This window comes from Chiloscyllium plagiosum, chromosome 25 (genome assembly GCF_004010195.1).
Source record: "Chiloscyllium plagiosum isolate BGI_BamShark_2017 chromosome 25, ASM401019v2, whole genome shotgun sequence".
In the NCBI taxonomy this organism is placed as follows: Eukaryota; Metazoa; Chordata; class Chondrichthyes; order Orectolobiformes; family Hemiscylliidae; genus Chiloscyllium; species Chiloscyllium plagiosum.
This window is the reverse complement of record NC_057734.1, coordinates 5,377,505-5,391,843: the sequence shown is the minus strand read 5'-3', so window position 1 is coordinate 5,391,843 and position 14,339 is coordinate 5,377,505. Positions and strand designations below refer to the sequence as shown.

General features: G+C 41.0%; 1 protein-coding gene across 1 annotated transcript in view; it reads right to left on the bottom strand.

Moving 5' to 3' along the window:
• Positions 1–14,339, bottom strand: part of tango2 (transport and golgi organization 2 homolog (Drosophila)) — a 92,688-nt gene that overhangs the window by 58,116 nt on the left and 20,233 nt on the right. Inside the window, exons 3-4 of the mRNA XM_043715418.1 lie at positions 7,600–7,719; positions 231–345 (exon numbers count right to left, since the gene is read on the bottom strand). Coding sequence (XP_043571353.1) covers positions 231–345; positions 7,600–7,719 — 235 coding nt within the window. The remainder of the gene's footprint in view (positions 1–230; positions 346–7,599; positions 7,720–14,339) is intronic.

The window sequence follows — 14,339 nt, the reverse complement described above, 5'->3', positions numbered from 1 at the left end:
TCAGCATATTGTATGGGATAAAAGTTGTTTACTGCCATTGTTGATAGTGGTTTTCCATCTGAATCCCATCTTACTGCGGCTTTGAAGTAGTCAGAAAGCCTAGCCCCCTGAGCCGATTTGACAGGAGCAGCAAACTAGAAGTAAATGTCAATGATGTTGATAATGTGTTTGCGTTTATTTGAATTGAACTGAAAGCCAGCACTGTCAACAAATGATCCAGGTGAACTTACTTAAACTCTGCAGTTATCAAGTTAAACCCATTGTACAGATGTCCTTCTGAAGATACTTTCTTTAAGTAAGTCAAACCATCTGCCTCTTCAGTCAGGAAATCTGCCACTAGATGACCTTGAAAAATATTAGAAAGAAAAACAGATTTAAATAAAATCTCTCAGTGGTCTGCACATCTTATACGAAATGAAAGAAATACATATATATAAAGCCTTTGAGCTTGGAGAAGCATTTCTGCATGGAGGTCGAAATTACTTTAGAACTGGTTGCTTTGGAATAAGTCTTACAAAATTACAAATTGAATTTTATATACCTTACATGTACAATTGAACAAAGCTCAGCATCGAAAATGAGAACAGTTCATTTTCAAAATATTTTCGCTGATGGAATTATTTTTTCTCATCCCTATTAAGGAACGTACAAAGTCAAAAAGCAAATTGTGAGTGAAGTCAGGATTGAAATGGAGTTAGATGCTCCCTCAATTTCATAGATTTTTATGAGGCAAATTTGGAGAAGTACAAACTCTAAGAAGTATGATCTTTAGTAAGATGTGTAGGCTTGGAGAGTCTCTCAGCATCATCTATGCCTTCTACATCCCTGCAATAGATGAATGCGGCTTGCATGCTGATGTCTAAGGAAGATATCTGTGGTTCCATTCACAATTTCCATCAACTTTCCTGAGCGTCACTACAGGCAACAATTCCTGAAGGTGTATCTCCACTATCCAGGAAGTTGTCACAATGTTTATCTTCCACATAACTCTCAAGTGCTCCTTGCATTATCTCCAGGGCAAGCTTATGGGTGGTCAGAGGTACTCTCAGAAGACCTGACTAACGACCCCAGCACATCACCCACAGATTCAGTTACAACATTGAAAAGACATTTGAATAGGTACAGGAGTAGTAAAGGTTTAGAGGGATATGGGCCAAACGCAGGAAAACTTGGTCAGTATGGATGAGTTGGACTGAAGGGTCTGTTTCTATGTTTATGACTCTAAGATGCCAAAACTGTCAAAATGCTGCTCATGCATCCCTTTCAGCTGTCATTGAAAAGACCACTGATCTACTGTAGATGATTCCATTGCCTGGATCACTTGTGAAGAGCATTCCAATACTCACCAGATCATATGCTGTACCTGCATAATCTAGCTCAATGACAGAGTGACAATTTAGCAGAGGGGGAGATGGAACCTCAGATAAAGAGGGAGGGGGAGTGTGATATGGATGCTGAGGTAACAAAACTGATGAGGAAGCTGCTGAAAAAGCCAGCAAGGCAGTGAGATGTAGCAGATAGATTGTCTCAGGCCTATCAGTCACTAGATCTGAGAATGAATGAGTATGGATTAACATATGTGAACACTCTGAGCTTGAAGTCAACTATGGCTGACAGGCTTGAAGGGAATGTTTGATTTCTATCATTTAAACCTTATCATCCTTTGTTTGGCATTCATTGAAATTTATTTTATTCACTTTGGTATAATGACCTTTTGCTTAGTTTCTGGGCCAAAACATCAGGATGAAGTTGAGCTAGAATACATGGGTACTACATGACTGGATGTGGCAGGACTGCAGATCTTGGACTTGATTTTTGGTTGTGGGATCGCTTAGCTCTGTCTATCACTTGCTACTTATGCCGTTTGGCATGCAAGTAATCCTGTTTGATGGCTTCACCAAGTTGACACCTCATCTTCAGGTATGCCTGGTGTTGCTCCTGGCATGTACTCCTGCACTCTCCATTGAATCAAGGTTTATCCCCTGGCTTGATGGTAATGGTTGAGTGGGGAATATGCTGGGCTATGAGCTTACGGATTATGCTGAAGTACAGTTCTACGGCTGTTGATGGCCCACAGCACCTCATGGATGCCCAGTCCTGAGTTGCTATGTCTATTCTCAGTCTGTCCCATTTAGCACAATTATAGTGCCACATAACTCAATGTAAAGGTGGGACTTCGTCTCCACAGGGACACTATGGTGATCGCTCTTACCTACACTATCATGGACAGATGCATCTGCAGCTGGCAGATTGGTGAGGTTAAGATCAAAAATGTTTTTCGCTCTTGTTGGTTCCCTCACCACCTGCTGTAGGTTCAATCTAGTATCAGTGTCCTTTAGGTCAGTAGTACTGCAGCTGAGCTACTCTTGATGGTGGACATTGAAATACCCCACCCAGGGTACATTTTATGCCCTTGCCATCCTCAGTGCTTCTTATCAGTGCTGGTCAACATGGAGGAGCACCGATTCATCAACTGACAGGGGACAGTAGGAGGTAATCAGCAGGAGATTTCCTACAGCATGTTCAACATGAAACCACAAGACATCATGGAGGCTGGGAACAATGTTGAGGATTCCTAGGGCAACTCCTTCCAAATTGTATACCATTGTGTCGCCACCTCTGCGGAGTCTGTCCTGCTGGTGGAATAGGACATATCCAGGGATAGTGATGGTGGTGTCTTTAAGGTATGATTCGTGAGAATAACTTTGTCAGGCTGTTGCTTGACTATGCTGTAAGAGAGCTCTCCCAATTTTGCTGCTAGTCCACAAAAATTGGTAAGGAGGAATTTACAGGATTGACAGGGCTTTTTCTGCCATTGTCTTTTCCTGTGCCTATGTTGTTGCCAAGTGATCTGTCTGATTTCGTTTCTTTGAGACTAGTGATTGGTCCAATCAAATGGCTGGCTAGACCATTTCAGATGGCAACTGGGAGTCAACCACATTGTTTTGGATCTGGGCTGACTTGTAAGCCAGACCAGGTGAGGATGGTAGCTTTCCTTACCTGAAGGACATTAGTGAACCAGATGGGGTCTCAACAATTGACAATGATTTCATGGTCATCAGTAGATTCTTAATGCCAGATTTTTATTGAATTCAAGTTCTACCATTTGCTGTGGTGAGCTTCGAACCTGGGTCCCCAGAACATTAGGTGAGTTTCTGGATTAGTAGTCTTGTGATAATACCATAGGCCGTTGCCTTCCCCACTTTTCCATTTGTTTTTCTAACTGTGAACCCTGGCAGATGTACAAGATGCAATAACACTATGATGCAAGTAGTACTAAATTGGTAGCTCTCATTAAGACATATTCAGTCCAAATGAGGCATCTGATGGAGATGCCTGGCACCCAGTCTTGTGTGAGACATCCTCTGCCATGGAAAATGTACAATGTAAACTCGCATGCATAGGGGCATAAGGCATTGAATAGACACTGGTACATAAAGTGAGTGTTCTAATGATTCATCCTCTTGCAGCACTGACTCCAGGATCTTGAGCCACCCATAGGCACTGACCTCAGTCCAGACTGCTTGCCAGTTGATGGCCTCCTGTGTTATTCCATAGAAATAGTACTTTCCTTCTCCCCGACATGGTTTGCAGAAATATGTCGAGGGAGGAGTTGCCGCAACATGGAGCCGTTTTCTGTCTGGTGATGCATCTCCCGAGGTGATGCTCCTGGCTTGCAGAAAGTGAAATGCTGTTCAGTTGTCTTTTACAGAAGGTGCCCAGAAGTTGAAGCCTAGGAGGTTTTGATGCCCTTCGGAGCTTCCTACAAGTTAAATTTAGTGTTCTACCTCTGCACGCAGAAACAGTGAACCAAGAGGGATGCATTCACATGAGACAACTTGTTTTACATCTGAGTGGTAGTTCCTTCTGCTTTTAAATCTGGTGCCATACCTTGTGTCAAAAAAGTAAGATTCTGCACAGTGTTTCCACTTGTGGGAGAATCCAAAACCTATAAAAAGAATCTCTTTACCCAGATAGTGTTGAGAATTTAGCACTCACAATCACAAAAAAGAGTAGGTGAAGCAAATAGAATAAATGCACATAAAGAGAACTTAGATTAATACAGCAGAGAAAAGGGAATATAAATTAGGCCTAAAGGATTTAATGATGTTGAGTCAGAAGATATTTATATGAAATATAAACATTGACATGGATCAATGGGGCTAAAATGTCTGTGTGCATTTTGTCAATTCTACAAAATAGACTCAAAGGAATGGATGTCCTGATCCTGTTCCTACATTCTGGTCTTTACAGCTGAGTATAAAATATTTTTTGTTTTGTTTTAAGTCTAAATATTGCTTTTTGGGATATATTTATGCATGAGCCAAACACATCTTTAATTCATAGTGCTCTTTGATTAAATCCAATCTTTTAAAGAACCTTTTTAAATGTAAATTTGATGCAAGCTCAGGAAGACAGCTCTTAAAAATACTGTAATTTGTTAGTGAAACAATTCCCTAATGCAGCTGGTTCTGCCTCATCCCACCTCATCTTTCGGCAACAGTGACAGCCAAGATGATGATGCTACAACTTCTGTCAGTGCTGCATAATGCACAAAAAAACAGGTCAGTCTCCAGGTGGCAGTGAAGACTAAAAATAGAAGCAATGCTTGGGTAGCAGGTGCTTATTCGGTTTGTAATTCTAAAACAAAAAGCATAATTATATGTTTTTCTCTGGCAGATTTGTGTTGGTAAAAATTAGCTTCAATTTGTGAAGGAAACATCTTTAAATCTCAACATACAATTATTTAAATCGGAAAACGGCATAAGTGATTCTGGTTTTTGGTTATGAGTTTGACATGTGAAATTCTGTATTAGCAACTGATTTTGAAAAATCTAAGTTCGGTTTGAAAGCTGCCTCTGTTCACACATTTGTCAATTACATTTTCTTCAAAAAAAACCAGAAATAGATGACACTATTGTAGATGTGATTAAAATAAGGTAACTGCACTTGAATGAGGAACAAATAACAGCTGTTTCTGCCCGAAATAGCTGGCATGCCTAACATGCTGTACACAGCATCTTTGTCAGCTACAGAGGTCGAAAGGAGTAACACCACTGTCTAAAGCCTAAAGGGGATTGATAGTGCATAAAACCCCTAAGGCTGTAAGTTTGATATGCAATAATTAATAATGGAAATATTAACTATTTATAAACATAATTAATAACATACAACACGGGAAGTAATATATTTGATTTTGCAACTAATGTCAACTTTGAATGTCGTGCAATATGCTTCTGTAAATTTTATGAATAAAGTATATTTTTGAGACAAAAGTAAACATCTGTCACAATACTTTACTGCATATTGTTAACAATTTTGGTCTCCTTTGCATGTAGCTACTGGAAATATTACAGAGGAGAGCCACCAGCTTAATTCCCAGTTTGAAGCATCTCAGTTGTGAAGACAAGTTAAAAGAGTTGGGACCTTATGCTCCAGAAGATCTCAGACTAAAGAACAATCTGATCGAGTTTGTAAAATGGCCTAGGGTATGATGTGTGTTCAGATTTTTTCCAGTTAAACAGGGTCTGGAGAACTGGGGTCACAATTTAAAATAAAAAAGAAAATGCTAGAAAGATTAAGTAGGTTGGGCAGTTTCTGTGGAGGGAGAAAAAGGTGGAATCTCCCTGGCTCTGAAGAGGTGGATTCAGAGATTGGATTAGCAGCAGAATTTACAATTTGAATTTTGGATTAGCACTTCAAGCATTCTTGCTGCAAGAGGAAGCAAGTTGCTGATCTTTCTGATGCTGGGACTGCTACCCACAGAATGCAGAGGCTGGAAGCAGCTTTGGAGGCACCTTCCTGGCTGGATCAGGGTGACCAACATCGCTGCTGTCCAGATTGTAGGAGTGTCACAGCAAAAGAATGTAATCAAAGATAATTGCGGGGCAAAGTTTGAATATCTGCTCTGCAATATTAAACAAACACTATTCCAACAATCCCTGAATGTGAGACGTATAATCCAATTCCATGACTGCCCGATAAAATCTGTAAAGGCTGGCCACCCTTGGTGGAAAAGCTGCTTGGTCCCCTACACCTGGCCCCTTGAATATGCCACAGGATTAACCAGAAGTCTTCGGGTGATGGGATCGGTTTCCACTCCTCATTAATGACACTGTGGGCCTTTTGATTTTCCAATCTTAATCATGATTCCAAGGATTCCCAAATTGAGGTTGTCTTATTCTCACTGACCTGCCTCAACATGGTCCTCCTCTGACGGTGGGACTGCTGCCAGTACTGTGGGCACTCATACTGGGGCTCCCATTTCTGCAAATCATCTGTTATTCTTACCCCGACAACAAATGAATAAGTGGCTTGTTAACGGATGCCTTCTGGAAGGTTCCAACTGTTGGAACCCTCGGATCTATGCTGTGATCAAATTTTGGAAAAGTCCCAATGCTTCAGATTTCAAGCCCACTGTTCCACAGATGCTGCCAGATTGCCGTAGCATTTCCAATACTTTTGTGTTTTTATTTCAGATTTCCAGCATCTGCAGTATTTTGCTTTTATGTTAAATGTGGAAAGCCACATCATGTCAAGATGTCTGGAAGTGATTCTTTTCCCAGAGAATAGAGGAGGCTGTGGATTTGAGCAATGGTTGCCAATTCCCTGAATTTCTGCGAGTGAGAATTAGATCTGCTTCTAGCTGGGGTGAAGATTACCTCATAAAAGAGGTCCCAGGTTGAAATTCTGGGCCAAAATGACTTCTTGACTTGTTTCGACTGAATAAGGGGTGAAACCATTGAACTTGGTTTTTATCTCATGTTTTGCCTCACTCAGCAGATCACACAATTGTGGATGGAATGAGCAACTTCTGTATTTTGATCCCACATATAACATATGGTGGAAGAAGCTGGTTAGAAGAGACATTTCTTTCCTATATATATCAGTTTAAATTTGTGTGCAATATTTGCCCAATTTAGACAAGCACTCAATTTAAAGGGGAATTTAAGTGGTGGAGACTATTTTAATGAGTAACTTTGAGCTCTCTTAAATTCCTCTGTAGCTTTACTCAACTATAATTTCTTCTCCCCCCTCATCACCTTAATGTGTTGATTTTTGATAGGGTACTTTTGCAAGGTCATGTGCACTCCACCCCAAAACTATAGTCTACACGAGTGAATCAATGACCATGAGCAGGATACTTAATAAAATGGACCAAAACTGATCCCAATCCTGACCTCACCAAATGCCCATGGCAATTTGAAAGGCATGTACACCACTGGTTTCAACTGTTTATCCAGATTTCCTGTGGTTTATACCAGGGGAGAAAATAGACACATCCAACAGGAAAAACTGGCTTCATCAAACCTACTGCTGGAAACATTCTGGTTTCACAGTTCCTTATTCTTACTTAGTACAAGACATCTATTAAGTTGCTTATTAACTGCTCAAGCTTCGCAGAATAGAAAACCTTACTGTTAGAGAAATACAGATATTGGCTTGCATTAACATTAAGGCAGACCGATTTGTTTCATTTTTCCTATTGATAATGAAATTAGAATGATGCATTCAAATAACAGTGGGCTATTACATAAAGAAAAATAAAAGAGATTGTAGCTTCTATTATAACAGACTTTGGCTGATAATCCTTCTTACCTCTCCCTAATGCATTCAGACTGTTTATGGGTTGGAGATAATTCGTCAGTGCAGCAAACTTGCCCTTCTTGCTAATACCCATCCATGTTCCTCCTTCTTTGCCTTTTTCCATATCCAATCCTACTCGTGACACATGGAAAATAAGCAATACAGAGAGGCTTACTTGACAATTCACATCATTTATTTCAGAATCTACTGATCAGTGAACAATTGACTGATTAATATCTTAAATAAAGATAGTCATCAGATTGGCAAGAGACTGACAGCTAGGCAAGAAAGAAGCAGGGGAACTGGAATTTATTGTTTGTTTGGGTTACTTGTGCAGTTCACTTGTGCATGAAATTTACTATTTTGAATTGCAGAGTCAACATTCTCTTGGTTTGATTTGCCAGAGGGAATGCTGCACAAAACCAGAATCAGTTTCTTTCTCCATAGTTTATGGCACTACTAAAATTTTAAGAAACTAAGGTGCTAAATAGAACATGGATAGTTAATCTGTCGCAGTTTTACCAGTTAAATCACAATTGCAGGATAAGGATAAACAAATGCAGAAAGGAGAAGCAAATAGAAAGGGCCATAAACTGGGAAGCATTGCTTGACGAACCTGGAATAGGACACAAGAGGTAAAAGTTCTGGAATATTTCACAAAGTACTTAATTGTTACAATTATAATTTTCTATGGAAAGGCCAGTTGGATGAGCAGAAGTAAATGTTCTCGACAATTTAGAAGTGAAATCAGAAAACACCAATTCATACAGGAGCCAGTAGAACTCACTCCCCCTAACGTCTGTGAATACTAAGTCAATTGAAATTAAAACTGAGATAGAAATATTTTTGTGAGATGTTGCACAAAGACAAGCAAATGGATTTAAGGTAGAGATCAGGAATGATCAAATTAAGAATAAAGATAGGCTCAAGGGTCTGAATGGCCTACTTTTATTCAAGTCTCTGCTCTACCTCTGTATGATACGCAGCTTTGCAAATTATAAAAATGTAATTTCATTTGTGATGCATTAACATGGAAAAGAATATTTTTTTCCTGCCGAAAGAAGAATTTCTATTCCCCACTCCATAGAATTGTCTGCTAGGAAGAAAATGCTTCCTATCTCCCAAATCAAATCAACCTTACACGCTTACCAGCAACTGCACAAAAGTATAATGATTGAAGTTCAGCTCTGAGCTTCACTGCAGTGCGCAATCTCATTCAGGTAGCAACTTTTTCTGGGGTTCTTTAATTGGATGTGGGCATCCCTGGCTCGGCTATCACTTGCTGCCTGTTTCTAATTGCTCTTAAAGTGAGTGACTCAGCATTTTCAGAGGGCAATTAAGAGCCAACCACATTATTGTGGTTTTGGAATCACATCTGGGCCAATCCAAATAACGATGACAGAGTTCCTTCCCTAAAGGATAGTTGTAGATCAAATGGATTTATACAACAACTGATGAAGGGCCTATGCCCGAAATGTGGATTCTCCTGCTCCTTGGATGCTGCCTGACCTGCTGTGTTTTTCCACTACCATACTTTTTGACTCTGATCTCCAGCATCTGCAGTCCTCACTTTCTTCTAGTGAATATAGTTCTAACTGATTCAATCTTTCTTCATATGTTACGACATCAATGATCCAGAGACCAGGACTGATAATTCAGAGATGTGGGCTCAAATTCCAGGTTGGCAGGATTGAAAAAAGTATGGTATTGGGAACTTGACCATGAAACTACTGGATTGTTTTACAAATCCATCACGGATTTCCCCAGTGAAGGAAGATAAACTGTGATCCTTACTTAGTAGGTCTATGTGAATTTAGACCCAGAGCAATGTGGGCAACTCTCAGCTATCTTCTAGGATAGACCAGCGAGTTACTCAATTGTAACAAACTGTAATGTTTGAAGCATTTAGGAAAGGTAAGTCATGATCCCTTCTCAGAGACAACTAGATGTGTGCAATAAGTGCAACCAATGGCCACATCCCTTGAATGAATAGGCACTAAAATTCTTAACACCCTGAAGTTAGAGAGAGAAAAATCTTCCAGGAGTTACCATCCTTACCATTCCTCAACAGCCCCTGGAGAAAAATCTGCGGGATGTCAAGCCCCTTGAACCGTAGAATTCCTATAGCATGGGAAGTACACCATTTGCCCCACCAACCCTTGAGGAGCCATCTAGACCCACCCTCTTACCCTGAAACCCTGCATTTCCCATGGCAAATCCACCTGCACTCAAAGAGCATCCAACCTAAGCCCACCCCCTTACTCTATAACGCTGCACTTCCCATGACTAATCCTACTGTTTACGTTAGCGTGAGCATTGTGCAAAGAGATGCATCCTGGAAAGCAATATTTTTAGAAAGATAGAGGAAAGAACGTGCAATTCAGTAAAACCATCTAAATTTCACAAAGCAGTTTGTAACCAACAAAATGTTTTTAAAATGTTGTCATCATTGCTTTGCAGGCAAAAAATAAAGAAAACTGTTGTAAGTTAAGACATGTACAACAAGCAGGAAGGCAGGTAACACGACTGGATTTGGTGGATGTGAATAGACCACTTATGCTATATAGGTTAGGAAGCACAATAGGGCATGCATAAATGTCGAAGTTAATTCACTGTTTTTTTGAAAGAAGGTAACTGAGCTTTGTAGAAGTTGACAGTTCAGTAAAAAAGAAGAAAGACTCGTATTTGGAGCATGCCTTTCACAGACTGTTCAGAGGCTATTCAGAAATGGTAAGTATTGGAACCCTGGAAGATTTTCATCTCACTAACTCAAGAGTGCTGTGAGTTTTAGTGCCCATCCTGCCAACTTACTTTCATTAATTCACAGGATGTGGCTGAAATAACTCTATGAAGGCTAGTATCCTGTTACCAGATCACCATTTATTTACACGGTTAGACCTGTTGGACTATAACCTGGTGTTGTGTGATTTTTAACTTTGTTCACCCCAGTCCAACACCGGCACCTCCACATCATTCATGTACATGTACGTTGTACTTGACACTGACCCAGCTAGCACTGAACCACTCTCCTAGAATAAGCAGAGCCCCGCCACTCTTGTTTGTATCTGTCAGGGCCTCCAAAATGAAGGTGCTGGTGATGAGTTCTGTTTGGTAGCCAGAATTGGATGCTGATATAGCCACGTGCATGGCAGTGCTCAGAATGCCAAGATGGACAAAAATTATCACCAGCACCTTCCTCACATTCATGGGAATGACTGGGTAAACCCTGGAATCAGTTACATGTCAAATACACTAGTCCTTTCATGGGCTGTGTGTTTTTAGTCATTGTGGATGCCCATTCAAAATGGTTGAACATGCATAGAGTTCATTCATCAAACACAGGGACAACAATTGAAAAGTTGTGACCAATTTTTACTTCTCATAAGAGACTAGAACCAAAGTTGTACCCTTAATCTGTAGGGGTTCCTACAGATTCCCAGCCTGGCCGATATCTTATGCAAACTTAAGAGCTGGAGTCCAGAGTGAATTTTGGTAAAGAATGGTTCTGCAATCAATGATACAGATGCGCTGGTTTCGACCTTCATTAAGATTGGTTGACTATTTACCAGATGTTTATTTTGATTGGCTCTGATTTGCATGTTGCGAAGCAATTTAATGTTTGGGTGAAGATTTGTAGCTCGGGTGCTCGTTGTTGTGGTTCTGTTCGCCGAGCTGGAAATATTTGTTGCAAACATTTCGTCCCCTGTCTAGGTGACATCCTCAGTGCTTGGGAGCCTCCTGTGAAGCGCTTCTGTGGTGTTTCCTCCGGCATTTATAGTGGCCTGTCCCTGCCGCTTCCGGTTGTCAGTTTCAGCTGTCCGCTGTAGTGGCCGGTATATTGGGTCCAGGTCGATGTGTTTGTTGATGGAGTTTGTGGATGAGTGCCATGCTTCTAGGAATTCCCTGGCTGTTCTTTGTTTGGCTTGCCCTATAATGGTAGTGTTGTCCCAGTTGAATTCATGGTGCTTGTCGTCTGCGTGTGTGGCTACTAAGGATAGCTGGTCGTGGCGTTCGTGGCTAGTTGATGTTCATGGATTAGGGGAAAATTTTAAAAGGGACCTAAGGGGCAACCTTTTCACGCAGAGGGTGGTGCGTGTCTGAAATGAACTGCCAGTGGAAGTGATGGAGGCTGGTACAATTATAACATTTAAAAGGCATCTGGATGGCTATATGAGCAGGAAGGGTTTAGAGGATATGGGTCAAGTGCTGGCAAATGGGACTAGATTAGGTTAGGATATCTGCTCGGCATAGATGAGTTGGACCAAAGGGTCTGTAGCATGCTGTACATCTCTATGATTCTAAATGCCTTACTGAAATCTATATACACCACATCCACTGCTCAACCTTCATTAACGTGGCTCGTCACATCCTCAAAGAACTCAAAAAGGCTTCTCACAAAGCCATGCTGACTATCTGTAATTAAACTAAACTATGTTTTACCAAATAGTCATAAATCCTATCTCTCAGAATCCTTTCCAGTACCTTGCTTACCACAAATGTAAGACAGACTGGTCTGTAATTTCCAGGGATTTCCCTATTCCCTTTCTTGAACAGAGGAACAACATTCGCCTCCTTCCAATCACCTGGGACCACTCCCATGGAGAGTGAGGATACAAAGATCATCGACAGAGGTGCAGTAATCTCATTCCTCACTTCCCATAGTAACTTTAGATATATTTGGTCCAGCCCTAGGAATTTGTCTATCTTGATGCTTCCCAGGATTTCCATCATATTCACTTTCTTAATATCAATCTATTCAAGCCTATTAACCTGGTCCACGGTGTTCTCACTATCAACAAGGTCCCGCTCTCTAATGAATACTGAAGCAAAAAACTCATTGAGGGCCTCCCTACCTCTTCAGACTCCAGGGACAAGTTCCTTCCCCACCCCAGGGAAAAAATCTTGTCTATTATCCTATCCATGCACTTAATGATTTAATAAATCTCTGTAAAGGTCACTCCTCAGCCATTTGATAAAGTTCCCCATGGTAGACTCATTCAGAAAGTTAGGAGGTATGGGATACAGGGAAATTTTGTTGTCTGGATACAGAATTGGCTGGCCAAAACAAGGCACTGAGTAGTAGTGGATGGAAAATATTCTGCCTGAAGGTCAGTGACCAGTGGTGTCCTGTCTTTGTAGTTTTTAATAAATGACTTGGATGAAGAAGTGGAAGGGTGGGTTAGTAAGTTTGCCAAAGACACAAAGGTTGGTGGTGTTTTAGATAGTGTTGAGGGCTGTTGCAGGCTACAACAAGACATAGACAGGATGCAGAGCTCGGCTGAAAAGTGGCAGATGGAGTTCAATCTGGATAAATGCAAAGTGATTTATTTTGGAAGGTTGAATTTGAATGCTGAATACAGGGTTAAAGACAGGATTTTTGGCATATGGTGTTTTAGCCTTCATTAACAGGGGGATTGAGTTGAAGAGCCATGAGGTTTTGCTGCAGCTCTATAATTCGCTGGTTAGATCACACTTGGAATATTGTGTCCAGTTCTGGTCACGTTTTTATAAGAAGGATGTAAATGCTTTTCAGAGGGTGCAAAGGAAATTTACCAGGATGCTACCTGGATTGGAGGGCTTGTGTTATGAAAAGAGGTTGAGTGAGCTAGGGCTTTTCACACTGGAGAGAAGAAGGAAGAGAGGTGACTTGATAGAGGCGTACAAGGTAATGAGAGGCATAGATAGAGTAGATAGCGAGTTTCTTGATACAGCGGGTGGTGGGTGTGTGGAATGCACTGCCAGCGGCAATAGCAGAGTCAGAGACATGAGGGACATTTATGTGACTGCTGGACAAGCACATGGATGGCAGTGAATTGAGGGGTGTGTAGGTTAGGTTGATCTTAGATTAAGATAAATGCTCAGCACAACATCGTGGGCCGAACAGCCTGTACTGCACTATACTGTTCTATGTTAACAGCCCCAATCAGCGAATTCATATTCTTTGAGATCCACTTGACTGACATTATTCTAGTCTCCACGGTGACCATTGATGGCATTTATTGCAAATCTCAGCAATTTGCTGCACCATTCTATAACATAGCCAACAGTTACCCACATTGCACTAGGTATGGAGTCACACGTACGTTTCGCTAAATAAGGAAAGCAGTTTACCTTCCTTAAAAGGACATTAGTCATCGATGCATTTGACAATGACGTCTTCAGATTCCAAATACTATTTCTTTGCAATTCTAATTTATTTACTCAGTTCAAGTTATCTGGCTGCTGTGCAAAGGTTTGAACTCATGCCTTTCAATAATCAGTACAGGCCTCTGGTTACACAACGGAGGCGAAAGTGCGGTCTGCAGATGCTGGAGATCAGACCTGGAAATGTGTTGCTGGAAAAGCGCAGCAGGTCAGGCAGCATCCAGGGAACAGGAGAATCGACGTTTCGGGCATAAGCCCTTCTTCAGGAGAAGATCAGCCATATTTTTATTAAATGACACAGCAAGCCTGACGGAATCACATGGGCTCCTGCTCCTATTTATTTTGTTTAATGAATATAATCAACACGATCTTGCATAACATCTTCAATGTGTGGTAAAACATCCCAAAATAAGCCCTGAAGAAGGGCTTATGCCCGAAACGTTGATTCTCCTGTTCCCTGGATGCTGCCTGACCTGCTGTGCTTTTCCAGCAACACATTTCCAGCTCTGGTTACACAACCACAATGCTATTTTGGGGGAAATTGATGGATGGCCCAAAGTACTTTCTGGAGTGTAGTTCATGATTGAAATGTAGATCAAACTCCCTCA